At 46.8% G+C, this 23,568-nt stretch overlaps 1 protein-coding gene across 2 annotated transcripts in view; it reads left to right on the top strand.

Moving 5' to 3' along the window:
* The window catches only part of IFT56 (intraflagellar transport 56), a 1,056,475-nt gene extending 1,039,703 nt beyond the window's left edge, over positions 1-16,772 (top strand). For both annotated transcript variants that reach the window (XM_069652706.1, XM_069652707.1), the window contains one exon: positions 15,458-16,772. In XM_069652706.1, the coding sequence (XP_069508807.1) occupies positions 15,458-15,569 (112 nt within the window). In that variant the 3' untranslated portion in view covers positions 15,570-16,772. The remainder of the gene's footprint in view (positions 1-15,457) is intronic.
* Positions 16,773-23,568: the final 6,796 nt, after the last annotated feature.

Here is a 23,568-nt window from a genome sequence, read left to right as displayed (position 1 = left end):
GAACTAGTAATAGTCTTTCCTGCTTCTTTAAGGGATTCTTTAGCAGGAGCTGTGGAAGAAACCCTGCTCTGCACCAGCAGTACATAAGAAGCTAGTAAGGAAGTGCAAGCCAGCATTTTCTCACCCAGACTTCCTCTCTAAGCACCCAAGTCTTGACAGCCTGGTGGTGTACGCAGCTACATTAGGGACAAAAGCCAGTATGTCTCCATTCCTGCCCTGTACACTGTAAGGAAGGCATAGTATCAAAGCAGGACAGACACAAGTGATCACAATTCAAGGGTGTTTATTAAACTGTATAACTGGGTAAGATAAACGCCTAATCTAAACCTAAATCTAAGATGGGAGCAAGCTACGACCATCAAATAATAACAATACAGTCCAAGTGGAGTCTAGTCAAATAAAAAGGACCTATACTAAAAAAACTATTGCCAATCCTTACCGCTATGTTACAAAATAGTGTGGGATAATGTCACAAGAAAAGAAAGAAGTGTTCACAAAATGATAAGTCAGGATGTTATGGCCGGTGTCTCCCTTCCCCACGTTTTCTAGCACGGGACAAGGCAGGGCTCTTGAGCACAGCATGCTCCTGGGTTTCTGGCACGAGCTTACAGTTCCTTTTCTCAATATCAGGGCCTTCTGTGCCCAAGTCTCTTCTCATGCAAAGAATCTTGCTTTAGAGGGGCCTGTTATGTAAAATCAACAAAACAAACAGGTCATTCTGCTAATCTTTACTTTGGGGATTATCCTGTACCCTTGGATCCCCCTCAGCCGGGCTCTGATCCTCCTTTCACTCGTCAGCTTCCCTCAATCAGGCTCAGACCAACCATTCACTGTGGACATTCCCCAGTCGGGTTCATACTCGTCACAATGTTCTTCACTTAGCTTCTTCACAACTTTTCTCTTGACGTCCCTCAGTCGGGTTCACTATCGCCTTTCAATCAACATTTCTTTATTTGTAATATTCAAGAGTCTCAATGTCATTTTAAACAACCACCTTTTTGTTAGGTCCCCTCATCCGGGCTCAGACATTCCACAGCACTTGCCAAGTTTAAACAAAGACTTCGGAAGGGCGATCACGTCTCGCTGGGTCACTCTGTTAGCCTATGGCAAGGGCATGTTTTTTCATAATAACCAATTCGCCCGGCGTTCCCCTCCTCCGAGCGCAAACATTGTTTCACATTTCCCTCAATCGTGTTCACAATTCTGTAACGCTCACCTGATATCCACGGGGACGCCACTCAGCCTGGCTGGACCACTTCAGATCTCAAACCCCCACCTTGGACTCTTGTTCAGCCGAGGATCGGGCCTGTAACACAGGAATTTTGGGTTTAATCTCACTGCCTCTTCTTGCTTGGATCCCACCTCCCTTGTGGACCCAAGTTCTCACTTCGTTCTCTCCTCACCTTGCTGTCTGGTATGGTGCGCTCTCCGTCCTGCCTCTCAGTGCAGGGATGCGTTGCTGGTGTGGGCGCGCTGCAACCTAGTTGCTTCACTGGTGCAGGCCTTCAGAGTCCAGACCTGCTGTGACTCCAGTTCGCCCAGGTAAGTTTACGGGTTTTTGCAGTTTGTCCTTTTCTTTCAAATTGCTCCTGTTAATGTCTCTCCTTCTTCCTCTAGGTGCAGGAAGAGCTCTAGTGGTGTTGTGCTGCTGCTTGGGGCTAAGCACGAGATGGTAAGTGAAAGCGCGATGCGCGGCGCTATGTGCCTTTTCTTGTGCTGAACTGTCTTTCTCTCTTTCTTGCAGGCCGTTGCGATGTCTCAGAATGGATGTTGGCTGAGAAGTTAGTGAGCGGTGAGTAATGCGTAGCGCACGGCGCCTTCTTGACCTTTTTGTGCGCTAATCTGTGTTTCCTTTCTTTTGCAGGTCGTTGTTATGGCCGGGAGTGGATGCTGACCAAGAGCCATTCGAAGCGTACGATTGATTAGCTATTTTCGGAATTGGAATATAAACGCTTACTAATGCTGTTTTGTTCCCTTCTTCTCAGGTTGCGGCATTTTCGAAGATCGAGGGGACGTCGCCGAGATGCTGCGTTCTCTCGACCAAAAAGGCGGTGGATGGTGAGCAGGATTCACTCACAGGTAAGTCTTATACTGATGGTGTTCTTGTTCTTTCAGCTACGCGGCTCCGGAATGCAGGTGAAGATCCGAGCAGAACGTGGTGAGCGTCACTCTGCAGAGCGCTGAGTAACGTGAAGCGTGTTTCTCTGCCCAGACGTGGCTTATATAGCCCCCAGGTATCCCAGGTATCCCTAGGCCTGACCACACCTAAAACACTATACTACATAGCCCGGTCCATTGAACTGAGCTATGCGGGGGCATCCATGTTGTGCAAAAGTCCATTGTCAAGCCCAGTTCTCAGGTTTTCCTCACTTTGTATATGAGCCTGGCGCCAAAGGCGCCAGGACTGACTCCAGGAGAGTCTTGGATGAGATGGCAAGGCCTTTAAGGCCATGATGAAGGGTCGTAACGTAGCCCCAAAGGCTTACCTATTAGGACCAGGGCCAGGGTTCACGACAAATTCTATTATCGTCAAAACCTCTGCAACGTGTCAAGGACTTTCAATTGTACAAGGGGTTTTGCTTGACCCGTGTATGACCACCTTGACACCTCACGTCGGCCTTCACAAGGCCTCTTGGTCTTTGTAGTTTGTTTACCCTTTTTGTTCAACAGTCTCTTCGTTCAGGAGAGGGGTACCAGCCAGAGACCTCCCAACAAGTGCCCGCGTGGTGCCGGATCACTCTACCCCTGGTACCAAGTTCGCTCACAAACAACCTCTGTCTCTTAATCTTCTTAATGTTGCCACTGCAACCTTGAGTCTAACACAGTCCTGCCCACTATCAGGTTCTTCCAACTCACCGGCTGTGCTGAACTCGTTGCCGTTTCTTTTTACCTCTGGAGTCGACCACGGTACCACGATGACAACCGCGTCTCCCTGCCCTGGCTATCAGTGTGGGAGGGTTTCATGTACCGTTGACATCCATTACACCATTCGCGATTCCCAGTCTTATGTCTCTTGAGAGCCTTTTTGGCAACCGTGGTCACAGGCGACTGTGCTTTTGGACACCTTCATGAAGGGTTGGAGTGCTCATCTGGACGAACTGAATGTGAGCGGGATGTGGTACTGGTGGAGACAACACTCCTCATAAACCTAATAGAGCTGAGGGCAATCACGCTGACACTGATGGCCTGTTTGCCTTTAATATAGGGAAAGACTGTTCTGATCATGTCGTACAATACAGTGCCCATGCATTATATCAACAAGAGAGATGGTGTTGGGTCCCCCCACCTGTGCAGCGAAGCAACACAGCTCTGGTTATGGGTGTTTACTGAACAGGATCTCCTTGTTTGCAAGTCACTTATCCTGAATGGAAATCACAATGGCGAATGCCCTTATAGTGATACAACACAAGTGCAAGCCTACACTCAATCCCCTCCTCACGGCCAACAGGAAATTATACATCATGCCAATTCCAATGCCTAATGGGGTGTGCTCAGTAGGACTCAATCACGAGGTATATACTGGCATCACTACAATCACTCCCCCACATGACTCCGGATAGGCACAGGCACATCATCCCCAGCACTCGTGGACATCACAATCCCCTAGTTAATCACATGGAACTAATAAAAACCCAGTGCACACCACCCCTATGCCTGCTCCCATGGTGTAACATGACCTCCCCTTTTCCATAGCCTACCCAGACCTTAAACCAGCCTAGAACTGCAGAGGGCTACCATTCAAACTCACGTACAACAACCTATACAGGAATGAATAAGCCAGGACTCATAGTGCAAAATACTCAAAACTCTATGTAATGAATAGGGGACTCATACTTATGTTGGCCCAACCAACAAGCGTAACAACTAACAGACTTCCCCCCTCCTTCCTCTTTCCTCTTCTTTTCTCTCCCATGACAACAATGAAAACCAACTGTTTGAAATGTATATATATATATATGTGTGATACATGATTATTATTACATGGCTAGACTGCCATTTTGATGCAGCCAGTCTAGCCATTTCTTACTGTGGCGTGACATTTTATATTGGGAATCTTTAATCGAGCAAGCATGAGAAGTAGTGTTTTTACATGGCTAGACTGGAATTTTGGTGCAGCAAGTTTGGACATGTCTTCTTATTGTGGCATGACCATTTTAATGGCAAAGACAACAGGAATATGTTTTTACATGTGGATAATGCCATATATTGTCAAAGGCAGCTTAGACATTTTTTCTTATAGTATCACAAAGCAAACATGAGTATGTTATTCTATGGGAATACTGGCATATATTGGTTTAGCCATTATAGACATGTTTGGGCAAGCCAGATTGAAAATGTTTGTAACCTGGCATATATTGCGGGCAAAAGCATAATGAAAATGCGTTGGGAAATTCAACTGTGCACTGTTGGTGAATTACAGAAAGTGTGCTGTATTATGTGCCATTTTAACTAATTATTCAAAAGATGTTCCCGGTAGAGACGCCGTGAAACCCCATTGGTTGGTTCGAACTACCTCACTACGCTTGGTTGCTCTGGCATATTTGTAGGAAATGTTTGCACCGCTCCAATTAAATAATTCAACAGCCGTCACTGGGTGAGTGGCTGGTGGGTGAATTGGTGTGAATGTGTGCCTGCAAGGCTGGAGCCCCAGGAATGGGGCATTGAAGAATGGACATTTTCTTACTTGTTTTACTGGTATTTTGGGGCAAAACCAACTTGATGAATGTTATTTCATGGAGGGGGGCTCGGGGTGGGGTGCTTAAATCACAATTATTTTTAATTCAATTTACTTTGATAAAGCGCTCACACAGCCCACGGGCATCGAGGCGCTGTTACAGGAATTTGTTGTGTTTTAGTTGCGTAATTGTTTTTTCTTTTTTTTTTTGTCTTAGTTGCATATTTATAATGCGCTTAAACACCCAGAGGTTTCTAAGCGTGGACCCGGGGATCAATCCTGCGTTGCTTCGTGTCGTCTTGCTTCCAAGGCGCGCACGTTGCCGCTGAGCTATCGTCCCGGGACAATGGTGCACGCAGATTAGGCATTTTCTTTCTATAGCATGGCATTTTATACCCATATAAGGGGCCCTTAAACCAGTAAAGCACGTAATGCTAAGGTCAACATGATGAGTGTTCTTACATGGTGGAGGCATTTTGGCAGCCAAACAAGGAAATTGTTCCTTGCTCTATTATTACATAGTTTACAGGCCTATAGGTGTTGGTCGTTGGACAAGCATTTGTGCAGCAGCAATAACTTGTGTTCTTCCTGTGGAGGTACATTTCTACTGGAATTAAGGGCAAAGCCAATAAGCGCATGTTTATACATGAGTATACTGGCACATACTGGCAAAGCCAGCATGAACATTTTCGTATGGTATTATTAATGTGCATAATATTACTGGTCACGCAGACAGTTAGTATCAGGACTCAAGAAACAGCATTCCTTGTAGCCATCACATCTGCACATATTGATGGAGCTTCACAATCTTCTCAAGGGACAAGGTCACTCTGAGGACACCCCTCGTTTTTACCTTTGGTCACATTTGAGTTTCCCTTACTCAAAACATGGGTTTACCAGATTTCTATCCTCCGCCTCACTCATCCAAATAGGAGAGAGGCTGCATAGACTGGACCCTAAAAGGGCATTGAGTTTTTACCACACCAGTACAGATATCTTTAGATCAGACAACCAACTCATTGAAGGGTACACCGGCCCCAAGAAAGGCAAAGGTGTGATGAAATAGACCATTTCGAATGGATTGTGTCCTCCCACGTATTCCTCATTTTATGATAATTCGTTATCGCCAGCTTTGCTGCTCCGGAAAAGTTTTTCTGGCAGAGGGCGCTGTGCTCAAGGTCGTGGCGTTGATTGTCCATCGACGGGCTGCGTACTTTGTCGACGTCACTGATGGTATAAAAAGCTCGAGCCGCGCCCGTTGGCTTCAGTTCCGTTTTTCCGATTGCTTCGCTCTCAAGTACGGCGTGCTTCAAAATTTTCTACTGAAAATGTCGTCTTCTTCAACACCTTCAACACCCAAGACTGGGTTTAAAAAGTGTATCGACTGCGGATCAAAGATGTCGATCACAGATCCTCACTGCATTTGTCTCTAGTGCCTCGGTTCAAGTCATCGAACCGGCGACTGTGGCTCCTGTCAGTCAATGACGGAGAAGGCCCTTCGTGAGAGGAAAGGTAAACTGGCAGTGGGGAGGGAAGCTTCTAAAGCCTCGAAGGCTTTGTCTAAAAAACATAAAAAATCGAGCGATTCGAAAGAATCGGATCGTCATAGACATTCTAAGAGATCTCGATCTCGTAGTATATCGAGGCGCTCTTCATCGTCCTCTTCTAAGAGAGTGAAAAGGAGACATAGATCTCCTTTGTCATCTTCCGATTCATCGACCGAATTGGTATGATGCCCGACTAAGTCGGATTCCCCTAGAAAATGGGAGGAATTTCGAAGGAAGATGATGGAGGTATTTGGGAATGCAGCGTCAACCCCCTCAAAGAAACCTCAGAAGAGCCGTACCCCTGTCGCTCCATCGGACGACATAGGGAAGTCAGTAACTACTGTGGTAAAACCCGGTAGTATGGATGAAACGCGAAAAACTCGAGTCGACGCCAAGTCGTCGAAGACTCATCGAGAGTCAAGTATTTCTCTGATACCACATAAGAAACAGAAGTCGAAAACATCCACGACTTTGTCGACGCCATCGGCGCCAGCAGCTTCGACATTGAAGCCAAAAGCGTCTTCGACGCCTGTGTCGAAGACTTCATCGGGGTCGTCGAAGATTCCTTCGACACCTTCGAAGAATCTTTCCATTCTTTCGACGAAAACTCAGGAGGAAGACAGGAGATTTACTCCATTACCAAAATCAGACTTTTTTAAGTCTATGGGCCTCATTACACGGAAGGCGGTAAAGGTTAACGGTCACCGGTAAGGGTGCTGGTGACCGTTAACCCTTACCGCCTTTCTACGAGGTCCCTTTGAGGGACCCGACCTTAATGCCTGGTGTAGACCAGCCGTTAAAGTTGGGTCCCGCAAAGGGATCTTGCGGGACCCATCATTCCCATTATGCCCTATGGGGCAATAATGGGAATGGGGAAGGGCCATGGAGAAAGGGGGAATTACCGCTACGCCAACCTTGGAATGGGGTGGTAATTCCCCTTTTCTCCATGGTGGTACCGGTATGGTACAGGCGGCAGCCATGGTGCTAATAGCACCATGGTTTACCGCCTTCCCTGTAATGAGGCCCTATGTCTTCGATTTTTGAAGAAACTGGCTTGGAGGATGAGGAAATCTCTCCTTTTGGAGTGCAATATGGCACTAGACAAGTTCCAGAAGAACTTATAGACCCAGAATCTAAGATGAGAGACCGGTGCGAGACTCTGCATTCTGCTAGTGACATTGACCTTTCCACACAATACACCTGTAGGGGGCAAGTTACCTCACCATCTGACGGAATGGCAGGCTATAACGTCAGATGCTTGGGCATTGGAAAAAGTTGCCCAAGGTTACTGCCTACCCTTTCTACACATTCCTCAGAGTCATCCACCGGGGAACAGCTCTCTAAAAGTTCCAGATCCGCTCCTCTTGCAGGAAATTATAGACCTGCTAGAGAAAGGTGCCATAGAACCGGTACCTGTAGCGGACAGGAACAAGGGCTGGTACTCCCCCCTACTTTCTCATACCAAAGAAGGACGGAGGACTGAGACCCATCCTGGACTTACGAGAATTGAACAAGTTCCTCAGGAAGGACAAGTTCAAGATGGTAACTCTCTCAGATCCTTCAGGCCCTCCAGCTCCAGGACTGGCTGGTATCTCTGGACCTTCAGGATGCTTATTTCCATGTGCCAATCCATCTCAAACACAGGAAATACCTGAGGTTCGCAATTGGCGACTCTCATTATCAATTTTGAGTTCTGCCATTTGGGCTGACCTCCGCCCCGAGGGTCTTCACCAAGCTGATGTCGTTAGTGGCGGCGAGTCTAAGGAGGGAAGGGATCCACGTCTACCCCTACCTGGACGACTGGCTGATCAGGGCTGCATCTTCGGAACAGGCCCAGACCCAGCTAGATTATGTCTGCCACTTCCTTCACAGACTGGGCTTCTCCCTCAATTTAAAGAAGTCACAGATGATACTATCACAGAGACTCCAGTTGATTGGAGCGGTCCTGGACACTTCCCTGGGAAAAGCTCGTCACCAGAGGTGAGGGCTCAAGATATTCTACAGATGGTCACCAAGTTTCAAAATGCCCAATGTCTCCCAGCCTTTGACTTTTTGAGGTTGCTAGGCCTCATGGCATCCTGCATCTTCTTTGTGCCAGAGGCTCGCCTGAGAACGAGATCTCTTCAGTGGGCACTGAGAAGTCAGTGGTCGCAATTCTCAGGGAGAATGACAGATCTCCTCCGGATTTCGGACAAGGTAGCCCGCGACCTTCAATGGTAGGCCTATCCAGAGAACATCTTGAAAGGAGAACTGTTTTGGCAACCATGGCCGGAGATAACAGTAGTCACAGACGCCTTACTCACGGGGTGGGGAGCCCATGCCAACGACTTGACCATCAGCGGTCGTTGGTCTCCATCGGAGTCCAGACTACACATCAACCTATTAGAGTTGAGAGCAATCAGACTAACGCTGAAAGCTTTCCTGCCATCAGTACAGGGGAGAAATGCCTTGATAATGACAGACAACACGGTGGCCATGCACTGCCTCAACAAAAGAGGAGGCGTAGGATCACTGCCACTGTGCAGAGAGGCAAAGCAGCTCTGGTTTTGGGCAATCCAAGAAGGAATCTCTCTATCGGCTGTCCACCTAGCCGGAGAGAAGAACTTGACGCTCTGAGCAGGCAGAGCACAGTCTCCCACGAGTGGCAGCTAGCTCAGGAAGTTCTTCAAGAGATCTTCACCCTTTGGGGAACCCCTCAGGTGGATGTGTTCGCCACAAGCACCAACAAGAAGTGCGATCTGTTCTGTTCAAGGGAATTTCCCCCGAGAGGAGCTCTAGGAGATGCGTTTGTAGTGGACTGGGAGTTTCCACTCCTTTACACGTTCCCTCCAGTCCCTGTTATTCCTCAAATGATCAGGAGGTTGAGAAGATTCCGGAAGACCATGATCCTAATTGCCCCGGATTGGGCCAGGAGAACGTGGTACCCAGACCTTCTAGATATATCCATCTGTCCTCCAATCCGTCTTCCACTCAAAGAGAATCTTCTCTCGCAGAAGGAAGGACAGGTTCTCCATCCAGACACCAGAACCCTCAACCTTCACGCTTGTCTTCTGAAAGGTTGAGGTACAAGGATTGGGATCTCCCTGATGACGTCATGGAGGTGTTGCTTTCGGCCAGAAGACCGGCAACAAAGTCTTTATACCGCTGCCGTTGGAACAAATTTTGCAGCTGGTGTAGGGAAGAGAATATCGACCCTTTTTCATGTGGTACAGTGTTATCATTTATACTCTACTTGGCAAACTCAGGCCTTCAAGTGGGCACTGTAAAAGGCTATCTTGCAGCGCTTTCTATCTTCAAGCGCACTGCGGAGGAACCATTGTATTTCAAACTTCCTCTAGTGGTACAATTTCTCAAGGGACTAACTAATGTTTACCCTCCAAAACCATTCCAGGTTCCCTTATGGGACTTAAATTTAGTCTTAAACTTCTTAATGGGCACTCCATTCGAACCACTTCATTCTTGCGTGCTGAGATTTCTCACGCTTAAAACTGTCCTATTGGTAGCACTAACATCTGCTAGGAGGGTGAGCGAGCTACAAGCTCTCTCCTGTAAACCCCAACATACAATCTTCCACAAGGACAAAGTTGTCCTACAGATGAAGCCTAATTTCCTCCCAAAGGTGGTTTCTGAATTTCATATTACTCAGAAAATTACCTTACCTTCGTTCTACCCTCCTCCCCATCCGGGGAAAGAGGAGGAAAGGCTACATAGGCTGGACCCAAGGCGAGCTCTCAGCTTTTACATCAGCAGACTGGCTAGGATTAGGCAAGCAGACCAACTGTTTGTAGGATACTCAGGTCACAAGTTGGGACTACCCATAACAAAACAAACCATCTCCAGGTGGATTATTTTGGCCATCCTGGAATGTTATAGACTAGCAGGGAAAGAGCCACCCCAAAATCTCAGGGCTCATTCAGCCAGGGGTATCGCAGCCTCTTTGGCTCTCCCAAGAGGGGTTCCGGTCCGGGACATATGTGCGGCTGCCACATGGTCGTCCGCACATACATTCACAAAATTTTACAATCTGGATTCCTCCACTGCTCAAGAGACCAGATTTGGCAAGGCCGTATTACATTCGGTCCATCCCTAAAGGGATATATAACACTCTCACTCCCACCTCCAATTACATGCCACTGCTATGGGAGTCTATCAAAGATGAGGAATACGTCGGAGGACACAATCCCTTCGAAGAACAAGTTACTTCTTACCTGGTAACGTTCTTTTGACGGGATGTTCCTCCGACGTATTCCTTATCGCCCCTCCCAACCATCCCCGCAGTGATAACTTCTCTTGTGGTTGCAGCTTACGCTCCTTCAAGGTCAATAACCAATTCAGGCATGACTTTTCTTATGCTACAAAACGGAACTGAGCAACGGATGAAGCGCGTGGCTATTTATGGGCATGGTGACGTCAGCGCCGATACGGTAGCCGTCGAAGGACATCGACTCGGCGGACGTCGACGCGCAGCGCCCTCTACAGAAAAAAATTCCGAGGCCAGCAAGCTGGAAACGTATTATCAAAGATAAGGAATACGTCGGAGGAACATCCCGTCGAAAGAACGTTACCAGGTAAGAAGTAACTTGTTCTTCTAGTTGGTTTGTTCTGTGCGTCTCAGAATGATAATCTATGGCAGGAAAGAACATACCTCTGTTTGAGGGCACACTCAACGAGAGGGATAGCCACCAAGTCGGCACTCCAAAGAGGAATACCAGCACAGGACATCTGCCAAATGGTGACTTGAGCTTCCGTTCACACTTTTCCAAAACATTACTGCATGCATACTCTGTTAGGTCTGGACAGCAGTTTTGGTAGGGCAGTCCTACAGCCAGTGTTAATTTAATATCGATGGGAGCTCACTCTTCCATCATCCGGAAATTTGGTACCACAATAGGAGTCTAAAATGAAGAATCTGTGGGAGGACACAATCGATTAGAAAATAAATTGCTTACCTCCAGTAATGTTCTTTGTGATGGATGCTCCTGTTATTTTATGTTATGTTACAGAATTTTATAAAGTGCACAATTCGCCCGAGGGCCTCTTCGTGCTAACAGAGATAAGACCAAGAGAAGCAAAAATTGGAGGGGGGAGAACAATAGAGGCCAACTGAAACAAGAGATTTTAGTGACTTGCGGAAGAGCAAATTGTTCTCAATGACCCTAAGGATATGTGGCAGAGAATTCCAGAGCTTAGCGGCAGCGATGGAGACAACTCGCCCTCACACCCAAGCAAGATTATATTTGGGGACCTGGATAAAGGCGAGCATCTTGCGAGCGTAGAGCACGCACAGGAACATAAGGGCAAAATGAATGTTGTAAGTATTCTGCACCCCGGCCATAGAAAGCTTGGTGTATGATAAAAAGAGATTTAAAATTAATTTGTTTAGTGGCTAGAAGAGAATATAAGGATCAGAGAACAGGGGAAATACATACTTGCCAACCCTACCGATTTAGGCGGTAGGGTACCGCTTTTTAAGCAGTCCTACCGCCTACTGATTTAGTGGCATCAAATACCGATTTTAAAAAAAAATATATATATATATATATATTTTTTTTTTTTTTGGCCTGGCTGCTTGAGGCCCGGCACAGCATGATCATCATCCTCTGGTGTAGGGGGAGCGAGCCGGACGACCGCCCGGGGCGCCACGCCCCCCAGGGTGCCAGTAGCCCCCGTCACGCCAGCTCGGGGGGAGTCTTTCAAGGGCTCCCCCGAGCTGGCGTAGTGGGAGAAGGCGCGGCATGCAGGCTTTTGATGTAAAAGGCGCCCATGGCGGCGGGCTAAATGCGCCCCTCCGCCGCGGGTGCCTTTGACAAAAGGCGCCATTAGCCCCCCACTACGCCAGCTCGGGGGAGTCTTTCAAGGGCTCCCCGGAGCTTGCGTGGTGGCAGGTGCCTTATTGTCATTGAATGCACCCGCGGCGGCGGGCTCATTCAATGACAATGGGCTGCTGACGCGCCCTTTTCCTATCATTACTTCCTCGCCGGACTATTTTTGAAACTTTAAGATTCCTACAGATTTTTGGTCACAGAATGTTGGCATGTATGGAAATTAGTTTTAAAAGAAGTGCAGGTCGCCACCCGAGCAGCTGAATTTTGTAGGACCTGAAGGCGATTAATCTTAAAGCCTGGTTGAGCTAAATACAATGAGTTGCAATAGTTAATGACACTGAGCACCAAAGATATCACCACCGGTGCGCGCAGATGCAATGGAAGAAAACGGATCACTTTCAGAAGGATCTTTAACTGAAAGTGACCAGACTGGCAAACTGCACTAACCTGAGATGCAGAAGACAGTGATGCAGAAAAATTCACACCAATGTCCTTGACTTCACATACAGGGGTAGGCAAAGGACCAGTGGAAGAGGGCCAGAAAGCTGAGGACCACAGAACTGACGCAGACGAGGGGCCGACCACCATCACCTCTGTCTTGTAACCGTTTAACTTAAGCCAGTTGTCGCCCATCCAACAACCCACCGCCTCCAGGCAAACCCTCAGCTAAGACGCAGTATCATGATTCAAAAGATTTAACTAAACAATGATTTGTGTATCATCAGCGTAGGAGTAGCACCGGAAGTAGTGGGTGTGGATAAACAGCTGGCAAAAAGGGGGACGTGGCTGACCTCTGGGGTACCCGATAGGTAAAGGGGGCTGAGGTAGATCCAAAGGGTGGCAACGAAAGGGACCGAGTATGGTCTGTAAGAAAAGACCAAAACCACAATAGCAATGTGCCTGTGAAGCCTGCTCCAGATAAACGATTAAGCACGGTGGAGTGGTTGATACTATTGAATGAAGCTGATCTAACAAAATCAGTGCACCCAATCCCCCGATCAAGGAGACAGGCCAAGTCATCTACCACCGAGACGCGCACACTTTCAGTGCCCCATCCCGGACAGAAGCCTGACTGAAAGGCATAAAAGAAGTGAGTCTCTTCAAGGAACTTGCCAAGAAAGGGGCCAATCAATGACTAAAGAAGTTTCATCAAGAAAGGCAAAAGGGATATCGGATGAGAGTTTGCCAGAATCTGAAGATGGCTTCTTGAGAGGGATTACGAAAGCGTGCTTTAATACCAGAGGAATCACCCCAGAAAAACATGAAAGATTGACCGCATGAGCCACTCTAGGAGCAATAGAAGGCATAATCTCCTTTAAAATGGACCATAGAATAGCATCAATAGGAGAGGCAGACTTCATTTTATTAGTGGCTGTCACAATTTCAGCCACCGAAAAGGAGTGGCAATTGGCCCATAGTGGATCAGAAGATTGGCTTACAGTTTCCATGCCATACTTGCCAGTTTTGAAAAGTGACAATGAAATCTTATCCCAAATATCAACAATTTTCAGAATAAAAAAGCCGCACAGAGAATCGCAGAGCATCTGTGAGGGAGGAACAGATGCCTGTGGAGCCGATTTAGTGGACGACTGAATGAGGACGGAACTCTCCTCATGGATTCCTCATCGCCCTTGCGTGCTGCTGCGCAGTCAGAGAGCTCCCTCTTACCTCCCTTTGAATGCTTTCAAGGTGTGTCTTTCTGTAATATACAATTCCCAACGCGGCTGAGCGCGGGGTAAAACAGAGATCGTGGGGTACAATGTGAGCCCTGTGTACCAATGTAGTGTCAACCCGCTGCTTTCAAAAGCTGTCAGCGCCCCCTGCTTTCAAAAGGTTTTCGAGATCTGCTGACACAGGACAATATATCTAGGATGAGGTATCCATGGGAGGAACCTCCATCAGAAAGAACATTACCGAAGGTAAGTAATTTCTTTTTCACCATTCCTTCATTAATTCCTTCTCCTCTCTCACATAGTTAAAACTCTTTCACTCAAGTGTGCAGGTTCACAAACCGGTGGGTCTATGTCTGTATGAGAACATTACCATGTCTACCAAGGGTATCTTCTCCAACCACAGAGAGATGTACTTCCCAGAGTATGCAACTTCTTCTTAGAGGTACACATTTAGGAAAAAAAAAGCTGAAAATAGAAATGACTGTGCATGAATATGGAGTTTTGTCTATTGTTCCCAAATACACGTTGGCCCGAAAATGTCTAACCCAGTTTGATTGTTGCTCAGATCGCTGTCTCTCTAAATGAAGGGACCTTGTTGTAGAAATAAGTCAAGAATCCCAATCCCATGTTCAGAATAAGCACGCAGGAAAGATAACCAACAGGGCACACCATCTCATCCTGTTTCAAGGCACTCACTGACTCTCATGGAATGTTCACGCTCAACATCCCCTCAGCATTCTGTGCAGCACCATGCACACATGTTGGTCACCAAGCTACAAATGCAAGAACGCTGGAGACAATTTCAGTAGACACACACTGGCACTAATGATATTTAACAAAAGAATTGATCTTCCTAAAGAAGTGTCATGTATGCAAATGAAGAAGATCGTGACCCCGTAGTCTTTATTTCATTTCTATTTATAAAATAAAACCTCACTTTTTCATTTAAAAAAAAAGGTGAACTGTGTACCCCAAATACACGAAATATGAGACATTACAAATGGTGTTAAGGCCTAGAACCTCATGGAATCACCACAGAAACCTAATTCATTCCCCTTTACTTCTTGTTTGATGCATCATATTGATTGTATCTTTTAAAACAAATTGTGCACGTTTTTTTACAGTATAATTTGCTTTAATTGTTTACAGTAAATTCAAATACTTCTCCCATCATATACAAATATACATCAGTTTGCCAAACTCTATAGTAGACTACGGTATTGTATTGGTTATTGCTTTCAGTCCAGCACAAAACAACACAACACAACTATTTCCTCCGAGTATATGCAGTGCTGTAACCTTGCATGCTGGAAAAATCATCTGGTCATCTGGGAATTGCAAAAACATAGTTGGTGACGTGTGTGTAGGAGATGTGTCCGGTGCTCGATGAGCCGCTTGCAGAAGGGGCCTTTTGAAGTGAAAGTATTCTATTTGAGAAGCTTTTTCTGGTCTTGTATGTAGAGCAGGCAATTCTCAACAAGTTGTGATTGAGGAAGGACAATTACTATGAGTACCAGAATCACCATGACTGTAATTCTTCCTTTTTTCCCCTACGGTAAATCGATCAGAAGACCCTTGTTAATGTCTCCACCTTAAGTCCTGTACCTCTCGCATCCCCTCATGCCTGCTCTTCCCTTATTCTGCAAAGCCCTGAAGGGGGCTTGGACTGCCCATACTTGCAATCATGTTTGAGGATTATGTTGGCTGATTGTCCCCACCTCTGTTATGTCTCTGCAGGGAGACTCTGCGGGAAGTGCTGCATCTACTGAGGAGCACCGGCAGCACCCAGGTGGAGTACATCGTTCGCATACTTAAGAAGTGGGGCAAAGAGAACCGTGTGCCCGTCTGAGGTGGAGAGGAGCCTGATGATGAACTAGATGGCAGTTTGGAACGTGCAACTGTGCCTTGCGCTTTTAAATCCAACATCAAGCCATTGGTCAATCCTGACTTCTCTGAGGACTTTCTGTACTTCCCTGTTTGTCCAGCAAATTACAGTCAATTGAGCTTATCCACCATTGCTCTAGAATTCCTGCGTATTCAGCACTGTGCTGATGATCAATCTCATTCAGAACATCTTTAGTATATACATCTCTGAGATGGTATTATAGCTACCAAAGCACAGTTTTACCAATCCTGTGCATCACCTTGGTGTGTGCTTTCCATCTCACTCATTCAGCAAAGCTGTACATCTAGCACAGTGCTAGCTGTCCGGTTCATCCATCACATCCCTAGCATTTCATAATACTACTGCAGCGCTAATTTTGTGCTGGCCTTATGACTCTAGCACAGCTCTAGCAGTCTCACTGACTGGCTCATCAAGTATAGCCTTGAATTCCTGGCATACTTTACGATTCACCCAGTATAGTGTTAGCATTCTTGCATAAAGTACTGTATTGTTGAACCAACTCATCCAGCACAGTTCAGGTAATTTGCTCATGGAGGTTTTGTCACCAGTATAGCATTAAAGAAGTTACTTGTAATAGAGAGGATTCGGGCATCACAGCATATGCAAGTAAAAGTCTATGCCTTTGTAACATAAGCGTCCTTGTCCTATTCTTCCAGAGCAGCAGTGTGAAGAAATAGCTGTGCCCGGGGAAACCGATTTATTGTGAATTGGTTTGTGCAAGGACACACTTGTGCAGCCTTTTATTGCTCGCTAGGACCATGTGTTAACTTCTTTACATGTGAGAGGCAGAGGAGTGTGCGGATCATCTTTGCAATGAAAATTCTATTATCTGTAATATATTTATTGAGTGCAGCATTCACCTAAACCTTGGCATCTTGTTCCTTTGCCACTGCTACTCCTCGAAGGTGACCTGGGACCCAGGTTCTATGCCACTATCAAAGCTCTTCTGCCCCATCTTCTTCTCCTGTACATATGTGAAACCATCTAGAAGTGTAAAGGTCCTAAATGTACATCTTGAATGTTCCTCACTATTCTGGAATCATTTTATATTGAGAATTTTTCAACCTGTGAAATGTTTAAATGATTGTATTAGCAAACAACATACAGCAATTGTATGCTTTGTTATAATAAAAGGTCAATAATGCATTTCCAAAGACTATCAGTACTGATTTTGAGTCATTAGGTAACTGCACAGCCTTGTATGTGCACACTTCTCATGCAATGAGCAGCTGGAGAATGCCCTTAGGTGGTAGCAGTGCGCGGTATAAATCAGCATAACATAATGGACTTTCTGAGATACACATGCTCCCGCACAAAGTCTGTATGGTGATCTGTCTTGTACTTGCTGTTGTGATAAAAAACTGTCCGTCACAGTCATGAATGTTTGAACCAACATCACAAAAAGAAAATTATGGGTTGTATTATTTTGCAATGCTTTAATATAAAAAAAATGAATGTGAGATAATGTTACTCTGCTGGCACCCTATCCATCCTTCCTAACTGGTTGGCATAGCCCGCATCAAAGGCAGGCTCAGAAAAGACATTCTCACGGTTCTGTGCAGTCTCTTTCAAAATTACAACATGGGCTGCGGGTATGCCCAAGTTGAGTACCAGTTAGTGTTAGTTTGGATGGTTTCTCGCTTCCTTGTGTTCTGGGAAGGAGAGCAACATGGTTTACCACACGCTTTGCCTGGTTAATCTGGAGGTAGATGTAGCTGGCCAGTGAAGACCAACTCTTAGGATGGCATTGGAGTGGGTAGGGGAGAGTATAACACACACATAACTTTAAATAAGAGCTTGTCCACAAAAAGATGATATGAAAAATGATTATTCATCTTTGATGGTATATATTCCTCTGTGAAGGTAAGTATTTGTTGTGCAAGTACAAGTAAACGTTAATGTAGCATTAATGGCTGTATTCAGGTGGACACAGCTGGTAACAGTACACCTGTCTGAACCTGTAAGGGCTCAGGGCTGTTACTGACCAAGTCACCCCCCACCCCCGCTCTTCCCTCCTCCGTCCCCTCCCCCCTTCACTGCCATTAATGCTATAAGCATCCCAGCATGTCACTCAGGGTGCTAATAGAGTTTGATTTGTCACAACAGCAGTTCCTTTTGATGAATGGTTAATTCTGTTGTGCAACTTTCTTCAAAAGAAAGTGTGGCCCTAGAGAGCCTGGTCACCAAAAAAAAATAGTACGGGCACGTGCCACTTCAATACAATACAGTTCAAAATGTTAAAAAGAATCATGTACAATTGATAAAAGTAAGAAAATTGAAAAACTAAAGCTGCAGTAATATACTTAAATAAATCATTAATGAAGCGAGCATCTTTTTTAAAACTTTTTTTTATTGTTGCATATATAGTTTACAAGAAACGTTAAACAACATGATTCATTAGAAAAAAAATAAAAGAAAACATTAGAGTAATATTAAAACAACAAAATAGATATTCCCATAAAAGTGTATAGAAAAGAGAAAAAACAAATGCATACATCACATATCAATTCAACATAAACAGAGTACATACATAGACATGGTTCATCTTTCTAGAATAAAAGGTTTAAGTTAATTAATCAAGAAAACCTAGCCTTAAACACAAGCTCATCAACAAACTCGATTCAAATAAAAGTGCCAATTTCAAGGTTTTTCTTATCCAGCTCAGAACTGAGAAAAGTAAGAAAAGATTCAGAGCTAGAACCAAAGAAACACTAGTGGCCCACATATAACTACACCAAAACAGGTTCCTGAACACTTCTGAGAAGTCAGGGATTTTATCCCTGAAGGACTTGGCACGTTTCTTATAAAAAAAAAGCGAGCAAACAACAACCAAATGCTTCAGGGTCTCTCAAGAATCAGTAATGCCACAGAACCTGCAATTGCTCTCGGATGCATTCAGAACCACAATGGTATGCGTCTTACTCCAATGTCTGATCTTCTCATAAACAGGAAACTGATTTAACCTAAAACACATGTGATTCATGCATATGTTGGAGCAGGGAAATTGCTGAAGATACATCAGTAAATATTCCCTTGCATGCACAAACTGAGAATATTCCTCATAGCTGACATAGGTTGAAATGCGATCCACTGTCTCGGAACAGTCAAACCTAAACAAGATATTTTTGATGTGCCCCGGTCTTAATACCAGATCTTCATCAGAGCCATTAATACTAGCCAGTACAGCATCAACACAGGACAAAACGAAATTCATAGCATCAGCGACATGCCTGATATTATTGACACTAAAATGTCTTCTCAGCCATAGGCGTCTCGGATCTAAAAATGTATGGCAAATAAATAAAAAGTGAATTAAGTTCTCATCAGCCCCACTGCCACATGTGCAAAGCTTTGTGCTGAACAGCCCCTTCAAGGAAGGAGCGGCCTGTCAGAGACCGGATGAGTTGCTACCCTGGGATAAGTTATGTGATGGTGTGGGAAGTGGGTAGGAGGGAGCCAAAAGAAGTAAGAATCATTGGGGACGAGGTTTCTAAAGGAGGGAACAGGAATGCAAAGAGCACCATGTGGGAACTGCAGTAAAGTCCCTCAGAATGCATGCTGCCAACAGCAGATTCTGCCTGCATTTTAAGGAAGCTGCTTGGTTGGCACTGTCATGCAAAGTGAAAATAAGTAAGGATATTTCAATGGATTGCTTTTCTCCTGCAGATTCCTCATCCGATAGATATTCCCTCCAGCTCTGCTGCTTTGCAACATTTTCGACAAAGGGTGTAGTGGACCTTGGCCCGACCGTCGATCCGTCTTTCTCTGCATCTGTCGTCGGCTCCGGACGTGACATTAGGCATCGTATAAATACCTCATCACTACGCCCCACACCTCAGTTCCTTTTTTCCGCACGCTAACACGCTGCTTGGGAGGAACACAGGCGAGTCTTCGACTCACTCGACATTTTCGTCAGAAAAAGTTTTTGATTTTCAATTCCTTGACGCTCGGGTATTGGGTTTCAAGCGGTATACCGACTGTGGCACCAAGGTGGCCATCACTGACCCCCAAGAGTTATCTCTGGTGCCTTGGTATGGGTCACGGGACTGATGGGTGTCGGTCGTGCACCAAAATTCTGCCCAAATCACTGCGCGATCGAGCAGCCAAACTTGCTCTTGTTCGACCGCCCTATAAATCAGTGGCTCAGTGGAGGGTTCAGTCTTCGAAGGCCGAAACCGAAGGGCACACCCCATAAAAAGAACAAGAAGAAGAAATGGTCCCACTCCAGGAGCCATTCTTCCTCGTCCCGAATAAAGAAAAGGCGTCACCGCCAGCGTCTGGATTCCGATTCATCAACGGATAAAGGTAAGCCGTTAGGTGGGCCAACCACCTGCCAAGAGTGGGAGGATTTCAAGTCCTCCATGCTGGACATGTTTAAAAAGCATGCTACAGTTGGCGCTAACCCCCCACGCAGCAGGCTTAGCAGCCAAGAGCAGTGCTCGGCATGCCCATCCCCTCCAGTGCCCCGGTACTGACAATGTCGCGCTGACAAATCTTTCGACTCCGAAAGAGGTTTAATGGAGCCAGATCAACCCTGTGCATCGAAGGATGTCGACGCTATGGCGTCTTGATCAACATTGTGAGAAACCTGAAGTGGTGTCTCACCCACTAGTCCCCGGGTATCTGTCATCCAGGTGGCCAGGACACGGCCATTGCTTTTGGATCCTGTTCCTCAGAGTGGAACTGTGCAGAAGGATCACCTGGGTGAGGGATCTTGTGGGAGTGGGACACCGGATGGTGAGATGCGGTATTCCCTTTCTTGTAACACCTTTACCCCATCCTACCAGGTAGGATACTTAGGAGCTCAGCATCCCCCCTGCAAACTCCCCTTTACAACATGAACACTTTCTCACGGACAGATCACTATGAGAGAAAACGGACTAACACCCGAGCCGTGTACCTGACATGTCCCAATTCAATCGTCAGGCAGGATCAGGCAATTCTCCAGCATTGGATCTTTCATGGATTCACATGCTTAGAATATTCCCCGTCGTCAGACTGGGAACCCTCGGTACACATATATAGTCGTTTCTTATAGGAAAAAACTTCCGACACTTGTGTGTCCTATCCACATCTACGTCCTCCCCGGGGACGTCCACGCACGCCCCATAGGACGTAATGGTATATAAGCCCCGCCCCCGCGGGTCCCGTCAGATTTCAACCGTCTCCAAAGATAGTGGGATCTCCTCGCGTAGTCTCTACTTTCTAGGCTATCGTTGAAATTACTCGCTGGGTTGACCGAACGAGCCTCTGAGGTTTTTTTGGTCTTACCAGAATGTCGGGCAAACCTTTGTTTCGCCCGTGCGCCACGTGCGGATTGAAGGTGGTTTACGAGGGGGACGGCCATCTAGATTGTATTTATTGCCTCCACCCTCACCATTCCGCAGACCAGTGTGAAATATGTAAGGGTTTTTCTCAGAAAACCCTGAAAGATCGGAATCGACGGCTGGTGTCGTGGTTAATTGACGGGGCGGGAGCATACCCTCAGTCGGAGGTGGGCTCCGTGCGCAGCGTCGCCTCGACGAAAACATCGGGAGCCCCGCGCCGTTCAACCTCGGCGGAACCACCGGCGAAGAAGACTCGACCGGCGGAAAGAGATGTTCCACGAAGTCACTCTTCCAAGGAGTCTTCAAAAGAATCTTCAAAAAAGATACCATCATCATCATCGTCGAAAAAACAAGGAAAGGAAAGGCCAAAATCCTCCTCGGGCGATCCTCATAGATCTGCCACGAGTAGAGAATCGGATAAACGCAGGGAGAGCACCGTTAAGGCGGGACCGCCTAAGCCACCTGCAGGCCCACCGTCGACGACGACAAACCAGTCAGTGCCCTCACTGCCTCTGACGCAGTTGGTTTCCCCCGTCATCAACCCGATGACGACGGCGACGATGTCCTCGTCGACCGAAGTTCTGGCTTGGAGACAGAAGTTTTTGATATGGGGTTGCCGGACACGTTACTGCAGGAACAAGCAGTGTCGATTTCCTCGAAGGAAGACGACGGTTTCAGGATTGCGGGCCCGGAAGACCTTGGGCTACGAGCCAAGTCGCCATCAGGAGCAACCTGCTCTCAGGTGTTTACCAATGTTCCTAACTCTCAATCGGCCCTGTCCATGGAGGTCCTGTCCTCCTTACACTCGCTGCTAAAATCGTTGGATGAAAGGCTTCCACCTGTGGCGTCGACCCCCCCCCCGTCGACGAACCCGGCCCGTCACACCGTCCAACCAAGACGAGCGGAATTCCGGTGACTCCAGTAGTCCAGGAGGAGGGTGAGCTTTCGGACTCTTTATCTGACCGTGGGTCAGCATCGGATATCTCCCTGTCGCCATCTAGGGATCCATCCTGGGTTTCGGATGTGGAACTGGAAACACCAAAGAGCCCCGCTCATCCATCACCACCAGACGATATTGGCGCTTTTCATTCAATGATGGAAAAAGCATGTAAGGAGTTTGGCCTGGCCCAGCAGGAGGAGAAAAAGGACTGCTTTCTATTCGATCAGATGGGTAAGAATAGACGCTCAATATTCTCAATACCCATTTTAGATCATGTCTGGAAAGAGGGTGTTCAAACCATGCGTCACCCGTTCTCTGAACCGTCCGTCAAAGGCCGCATTGAAAAGAAATTTAAAGTGCCAGACTCTACCCCGTCGTCCCAACCTACACCTGATTCGGTGATGTCGGCAGCGGCGACGAGGAAAGCCAAGGCTCAACACAAGTGCTCTACCCCTCCGGATAATGAGGCAAGACGCCAAGACGTGTTTGGCAAGAAGGTTCTTTCCGTGTGTGCTACAACTGTGAAAGCAGCCAACTCTCTGGCTATTGTGGCCAGGTACGACAGGGAGATGTGGCACAGACTGGCCCCTATACTGGACCACCTTCCGGAAGAACATAGAAGAACGGCGATGTCTCTGGTACGAGAGGGCGAAGAAGCGTCGAATCATGCTATTAACATAGCGGTGGACCTGGCAGATGCGGGTTTTAAGCAGATAAACAACGGAGTTGTTCTACGACGCCAGGCTTGGCTTAAGTGCACCAACTTCAGACCCGAGGTGCAGTATAAGGTATTGGACATGCCCTTCGAAGGTGACCTTCTTTTCGGAGAAAAGGTGGACGAGGCCTTGAAGGGCATGAAGGAGGATTCGGATACGGCACGGTCGTTGGGTGCTCTTCAGAGTGGTAAACACTTTCGATCCTTTCGTCCCTTTAGAGGGGCATCTGGCAACTCAAGATTTTCTACACCCAGGGATAGATCCTTCGGCAGATCGGCGTACCCTTCCCAGGGATATAGACGCGCCTCTCAAAACTCAAGTCGGCGCAGAAACTTCCAGTCATCCAAGAGACGACCGACCTATTCGTCGTCAACGAGCAAACAGAAAGACCAGCAATGACGGAAAGCGCACCGTTCTGGGAGGAAGAGTGTCGAGCTGCGTCAAAGAATGGGAAAACATCACGACAGATCAGTGGGTGTTGGACACAGTGAGGTACGGACATTCTCTAGTATTCAAATGCAAACCTCCAAAGTGTCCACCTATACCCATACCCCAACCACATCTGGACAATTTGCTGCAGGAAGTAGCACTTATGTTACAGAAAGGTGCCATAGAGTTAGTCCCTGCATCGCAGAAAGGCCAAGGGGTATACTCGCGGTGTTTCGTGGTAAAAAAGCCGAACGGAAAATGGCGTCCCATTCTCGACCTACGCGACCTCAACGAGACCTTACAGAGCCAGAACTTCAAAATGCTCACGCTGCAGGAAGTAATCTGGTCTGTTCAAGTGGGAGATTTTTTGGCATCTCTAGATCTGCAAGACGCGTACTTCCACATCCCTATGTGTCAAAAACACAGGAAGTTTCTGAGGTTCATGGTAGGTCAGACACACTACCAATTCGCAGTGCTCCCGTTTGGTCTCAAATCCTCCCCAAGAACGTTCACAAAATGTTTGGCGCCCA

Source organism: Ambystoma mexicanum, chromosome 3p (genome assembly GCF_040938575.1).
Source record: "Ambystoma mexicanum isolate Mex_15411 chromosome 3p, UKY_AmexF1_1, whole genome shotgun sequence".
Taxonomy (NCBI): Eukaryota; Metazoa; Chordata; class Amphibia; order Caudata; family Ambystomatidae; genus Ambystoma; species Ambystoma mexicanum.
This window is presented reverse-complemented; position numbering and strand designations above follow the sequence as displayed.